Genomic DNA, 6,395 nt, shown 5'->3' with positions numbered 1-6,395 from the left:
GAGGCGGTGCGGCGGCAGATCCGCTCCGCGCGGCAGGTGGGTGCCCCTGGGACCGCTGGCCGGGTTCGAGCCGCTTTAGGACGGGTTCGTGGCTTTGCGAGCCAGGCTCGCTCGTAGGCGCCTCCTCGTGGAAGCTTTTCTTGTGTCCTGTCTCGTCAGAAGGACGCTACGTGCAGAGGTAGCGCCGTGCCCGCACTCTCCTTTCTTTCCAATCGGCCCGAAGCGCAGCGCAGAGCCGCCCCTGGCCGCGCACCGTGCCGTGGCTGCACGTGGCTCTGGGCCGATGCAGAGCGCGGTCCGAACGCCCCGCGGAGCGGTGACTGTTCCATGTGAGCGGTTGCATTAATCGTGCACAGCGCCCGTAGCGGCTGTGCCCGGCAGCAGCTCCTTTCCCACCGCGGTCCCGTCGGCTCCGCTGAAATTGAAAAGCGCGGCTCCCTGCTGGGCGGGGCGGCCCCGGCCCGGTGCTCCCACGTGGCACCGAGGTGAGGCTGTCAGCGAGTGAGGATGGCACGGGCTTTGCTCGGCGTCTGCTGTGCAGGAAGAGCCGCTCCGAAGGTTTCTGGTGATTCATCGAATTGCACCATCGAACGGCTGTTTTTCCCAAGAGCTGTTCTTTGTTATCTTCTTTACGCCAAGGCAGCAGCCAGGCACGCTGCTCTGCTCGCTGCCAGGTGCTGGCCTGGGAAGTGCTTTTGTGGGTGAAAAAACAGAGAGACCCCTGGAAATTAATGACTGATGTGCTGCTTGTTCATGTCTGCATCCTTAGGATTAATGTGCGGAGTAGGAAAGCTTCAGATGCTGCTGAGTTCCCTGTCAGCTTGAGGGACTGACCTGTGGTTACCAGCAATTGAAGCTGAGGGGAAGGCATGGAGCTGTGACAGCAGAGATATCAGGGAAAGGCTCTGCCCCAGAATGCAGTGGGCATGGCCCCCAGCTGCTGGAGCTCAGGGAGGGCTGGGACATCGCTTTCAGCCATAGGATTTGGGTTGGGGTGCTGCTGTGTGGAGCTGGGGGTTGGGCGCTGTATTTTTGAGGATCCCTTCCAGCTTAGGATGCTCTATGACTGAGGTGGGTGCAGTTGCTGCCTTGTCTGCACATCTGGAAGAGCCCAGTACAGAGAAGAGAGTTTTCTCTATCTGCTATAACTGTTTTGTTTAGTTTGAATACAGCTTTTCTGTCTTTTTCAGCTGCTAATACTGGGATTAGAGCTCATGTGCTGCTAACTGAGCGGCCGTTTGAAGGCAGCGGTATTTCCAAGGAATTGTGTTCCAATGGTTCTATTTTCAGGGGTTAATTTCTTATTCACCTCATCAACAGTGCCTTAATTTTCTCCATCTTGCTCTGGCACTTAGAGAAGTGGCAGAGTGAGAAGACCAGAGGCACTACAAGAGGAGCACAAGCATAAGCTAACTTCTTCTAGAAATGTAGCCTGCCTTGTGTTCTATAACTAAGAAATGGCCTGTTTAGAGCTAACCCTGTAAGGAGCAGGGCTCAGGTGGGAATGCAGAGCTGAGACTGTTCTTGTGGGAAATGTTTCCTGTGAGCACCAGCAGTGCCACACACAGAGCAGCTGTGCTGTGTGCCCGGGCCTCTGTGCAGCAGGGGGTGTGTGCCAGGAGAGCTGAGACAGCAGGTGAGAGCAACAGCTCTTGTTGCACATCTGGTGGGACAGCAGTGAGTCATGAAGCCAGAGCTTTGTGTCTGCACCCACGCAGCTGTGCGTTCCCAGGTTGAAAGGGCTGGGATTCTGGGCAATGCTGTGTGGTGTTGCTCTGAATGGAGAGGCTGTTTACAAATGTAAGAACGTTTTGTCTGTGGCCCGCTGAATCTTTCCATCTTTGGGCTTGTCTGTTCAAAAGAACTCTCATGGCGAATTTGCATCTGCTTGTGAGTTTTTTTTGTGAAGGTGTTGGATGGAAACCCAGAATGTGCTCTTCCCAGCTCTTAGGAAATATATCCAGTTGACTGTTATCTTGGTCATTTGTATAGGGACGGTGCTGCCTTTCTATCAGGTGGCCTGAGGAGAAAACAGACAATGTTTGTAGATGCTCAGCTGTGCAGGAGGCCTTCTGAGCCACTTCTGTCCTGTGTGAATTAAAGCTCTGGAACTCTTGCTGCCTCTCTTTACAGGTGATTGCCCTTGTTATGGATTCCTTCACAGATATTGATATCTTCAGTGACCTTCAGAATGCCTACAGCAAGCGCCAGGTCCCTGTCTATATCCTTCTTGACCAGGACTTTCTACCTTATTTCTTGGAAATGTGCAAAAACTTGGGTGTCTGTCCTGAGAAGGAGAGTGTAAGTACTAAAAGTGGTTTTGTTTTCCCTTCTTGTGGTTCTGCTTTGGTTTTGTACATCAGAGACACCTTTCTGCAAATCCTCAGATTTCCGTAAAAGTCTAAAGCACCCTGTCTGTTTGGACACTGAAATAAGAGGGTGCTGAAGGTTATGGCCCATTTTGATGGTTTCAGTACGGTCTCTACCCAAAGGGGTGATTTCTTACAACGTAATCAAAAACCACACAGAAAAGGCACGTTTACCTTCACACTTCCTTCTACCTCACATGTCTGCATGTAGGAATGACAGCCATGCTGTGCAGCTCCCCGGCGTGCTGGGTGGATCCCTGTGATCCCTACTGGAGAAGTGGCTATTTCCAAGCGTTTAATTTTGCAAGATCTAAGTAACTTTATTCTGTGGCTCAAGGAATTGCTTGCCAAGGCAAATAACTCTAAGGAAAGCAAACAGGAAGCTCAAGGGTGGTGTGGCATTGGGAACATCTTTTATCTTCAGGATTTGGAGGATGTGACCCAGGTAGCTTACTTGATTCCTCTGAATGTAAGCTGACACAACTGTGTTACGTCCTGGCTTATGTTGACCCAAGTGAGTGCTTGTCTGGATGGGAGGCACTCCTAGCTCTGTGGGCAGTAATTAGTTGGTGCTCCCCATTCTCTCCAGATTAACTCTCTACAGCCTTTTATGATCTAACAGAAAGTTAGCACTACAGAACCAGTAAGACTTTAGTTGCAGGTCAATTTGAGGAAGCTTGTTTCATTCCTATGTTCCACAATTAATCTTGTTGCTTTTAAGCAGAATTAATGATCAAAACTTTTTGGACGTAAACTTGAATTTGATGCTAGTTTTTTCCCTTTTTTTCCTGAAACAGTTGATGAGGGTTCGAACTCTCACTGGGAACATCTACTACACGAGATCAGGTGCCAAAATTATTGGGAAAGTCCATGAAAAATTCATGTTGATTGATGGCGTGAGAGTGACAACAGGCTCCTACAGGCAAGTACTGGAATCCATTAGTGTGTAATTATGCTAAAAAAAGCAGGGGGGTGTTCTGCAAGAAGATTGTGTTCAATCTCCTGTTTGCTGTTACTAATAAATATCAAGTGGGTACCTGAGTGGGACTAACACAGAACAGGAGGCACCTTTGGGAAACTTGTATTGCATGTCTTGGCATTAGCAAAGAACCTGGCTGTGGCTGTGCAGAGATTTTCCTGAAGGAGCGAGTGAACAGTTGATCAGGTCTATGCCTTCCTTACGCACAACGCTTCCAGGCTGAGTCTTGCTGTCTGTTACTATGAGTTGAAGTGCACTGGAGTTTAATTGTGAATCTTGGTTTGTTTTCAACAGTTTCACATGGACTGACGGGAAGCTGAACAGCAGTAACTTGCTGCTACTGTCTGGTCAAGTTGTTGAACACTTTGACCTGCAGTTTCGAATTCTTTATGCCCAGTCAAACCCTGTGAGTCCTGAGTGCCGATCAAGCTGTAGGAACAGTGGAATATTTGATCACGTGGAGAAAAGAATAGAGTCCTCTAAAGAATACACTGTGGAGAGCAATTTGAGGGCAGAATTTGCCAGGCTGTCTAGTACTCCAAAAAAACTGTTAAAAGAACTAGATGTGGCTGCAGACACTCCAAGACGCAAACCTTGTGACCTGGGACATTCTCACTTCAGTGAAGAGGAGTGGCTCAGCGATCCAGAGGCCATAGTGGGACAGAAGAATGCATCAACTCAAACTGGCTTATGGGAAGAGCAGCCTGCAGTGGCCGTGTGTAATGTTGGCATGCAGACCAATGTTTTAACAGAAGAAGCTGACACTCAAACTTCAACTGCTACAAGAATGACTGGGACTCAGACTTCAGTTTTGCTGAAGGCTGCAGTGACGCAGACAAGGGAAGATGCGTATGTGGAAACCCCTCTGCTTTGCAGGAAGTTTTCCAAAGAAGAACCCTTTCAACCTGGAAAGTCTTCATCAAATTCTAGCCTGCGGTCGCTATCTTCATCATCATCCCACCTGTCTCGCACGAGCTCTACCAGCTCGCTGTCTTCTCTTCGGTCCTTTGAATACCCTAGTGTTCACAGGGCAGAGTATTTCCAAAAACTGCATACAGAGAGGCAATTCCACTACTCCACCATCAGATCAAAGCTTAGCCACATGGTGGGTATCTTGTCCAGGAGAAGACATGTTCCTGAAAGCTACGTGAACCACTGCAGGGGAAGGTACAACCTGAAGTAGAGGTGAGACATCAGTGCCAGCCTGCACAGCCTCTGAGGTGTTTCACTCTTGTCTGAATAAATGCTGCACTGAATGCAGAGCTTGAAAGCTCTGGTCACAAAATGCAAGCACTTTACATCTGCTGATTCTTGTAATTCCTTCTAGTACTTTTACTCTTCTTTAATACATGCACACATCACTGTCCAGCACTTTGTTTTCTACTGTGCAATTTAGTCAGTGAGATTTTTCACATGTACTGAAACCACTTGCATGTTTCCCTTATACACATTAGTGGTATAGGTTTATTGTACTTCTGAATATTTGACTTAGAAAGCATTTAAGTTTTGTTTTTAGGATTGCTAACGCTCTGGCTTTAAGTTCTCTAAACTTGGAAAAATTTGAGTCAGATCTTGCTCAGAATGGTAATGTTAACATTTATTTCCCCTTTTTAATAATAGGTTTTATTTCCACTACATGTTCAGAATGAGGGAAAATAACTTCATTCTCACTCCAGTAGAAGAGTAAAATGTGTTCATCTCTGAAGCTGTGAAAGGTCTGTTGGAACAGCTGTGGGTTCTGATCTAACTAGGTCTTCAATTTGATTGTCCTCGTATGCCTTTACATGGCTATATGTAAGGTGTGCACGTAACAACGATAACATAACTGTGTTACCAACAGTTTTTTCTCTTAAATCTAAAGGTAGCTTCATGTCAGATGCTAAGAAGAAAATGAGCTGTCTCAGCTGGAACTGGGACGTGTGTCTTAGTTCTGGTAGGAGACCTGTAAGTGCCTGCCTGCCTTGGAGTCAGGCTGGAGGTGAGATGATCCCCAAGGACACATGACAAAGTCTCTGCTCAAATAAAGTACAAAAATATTATAGGTTGTTTGCCATGATTATTTTACAAATAATTTTTTCTCTCTTTAAACTGCGCTTTCAGAATTTATTCTGTATTTCCTGCTCTGTCTGTATTTTATCCACTGATAATGGTTTGGGGAACCAGAGAGCCACTAGAGCTTATGAAAATACCTTCAACACTACATGGATTGTGGGTTAAGTCACTTTGCAGAGACACTGCCTGAATGTCTGCAGCAGGTGCATGTGTATTTGTGCTTGATGGATCACCTCTCTGAGGTCTGACCTGTGCTGCTTTACACCTGAATACCATTATGTTGGTAACTAACCAGACTGAATTCTGCAGTGAAACCAGGCTGGATAAGGTATTTCCTCCTTATTTATGGAAGCATCTGTCCAGTAGATGGCACATTTCAGCTGTTAAGTTCATTTCCCTAAGGAGAAATGAATGAGTGGGAAAACACCCAAAACAGCTGGGCTGCAATGGAAGTGTAGGCAGACATGCTTTATCCTATCGGCTGTGGCACTTCCATCTTTTCAGGCTGCGTTGGTGAAGGCCCGGCTGCTGTTGTAGGCTGTCAGATCATCCACTCCTTTCCCCTGCCCTGGAGGAGCAGTAAGCAGTGCTCAAAGCCTCTCTGACAAGGCTTTGTGTTTAAGAGCTGGCGTTGGGCAGCGTTTGAATGCCTGTAAAATGAACTCGAAAACCTTTGCTCTGCGTACTCCTCAACGTTGTTGCACTGTAGGATTGTTTTGGTACTGATAGGGGCGATACGCTGTTTACAAATAAATTCACTTTGCCGGGAGGTTCTGAAGCTTTGTGAGTCGTCTTTTATTCGCGTGGCACCGGGCACCCCGACACCCCGCGTCGCAGCCCGCAGCTCTCGCCGTTCAATTCCCGGTTTGCTCCCAGAGGACGCTGCGGGGGGGCGGCCGGCGGCGGTGCGAGGGCGCGGGGCCGGGCGGGAGGCGGGGAGCGGCCGCCCGCTATAAAGGCGCCGTAACGGCGCTGCCCGCGGCCGCCCGCCCTCC

The 6,395-nt window shown here is 48.2% G+C and overlaps 1 protein-coding gene across 1 annotated transcript; it reads left to right on the top strand.

The window, feature by feature from the left end:
• The first annotated feature begins 6 nt into the window (after positions 1-6).
• On the top strand, positions 7-5,387 carry LOC122191933 (protein FAM83D-like). The gene is made up of 5 exons (XM_042892346.1): positions 7-36; positions 2,134-2,301; positions 3,167-3,291; positions 3,643-4,533; positions 4,969-5,387. The coding sequence occupies exons 2-4, from the start codon at positions 2,149-2,151 to the stop codon at positions 4,529-4,531; spliced, it is 1,167 nt and encodes a 388-aa protein (XP_042748280.1). The 5' UTR covers positions 7-36; positions 2,134-2,148; the 3' UTR covers positions 4,532-4,533; positions 4,969-5,387.
• The last annotated feature ends 1,008 nt before the right edge of the window (positions 5,388-6,395 follow it).

Source organism: Lagopus leucura, unplaced genomic scaffold (assembly GCF_019238085.1).
Source record: "Lagopus leucura isolate 7727_CA_CO unplaced genomic scaffold, USGS_WTPT01 45322-0_obj-0_obj, whole genome shotgun sequence".
NCBI lineage: Eukaryota > Metazoa > Chordata > Aves > Galliformes > Phasianidae > Lagopus > Lagopus leucura.
This window is presented reverse-complemented; position numbering and strand designations above follow the sequence as displayed.

Bases quoted from the DNA above. Each gene is read 5' to 3' on its own strand.
- LOC122191933 (XM_042892346.1), top strand. From the start codon at position 2,149: ATGGATTCCTTCACAGATATTGATATCTTCAGTGACCTTCAGAATGCC. The intron at 2,302-3,166 runs GTAAGTACTAAA...TTCCTGAAACAG, and splicing joins TCTGTCCTGAGAAGGAGAGT to TTGATGAGGGTTCGAACTCT. The intron at 3,292-3,642 runs GCAAGTACTGGA...TGTTTTCAACAG, and splicing joins GTGACAACAGGCTCCTACAG to TTTCACATGGACTGACGGGA.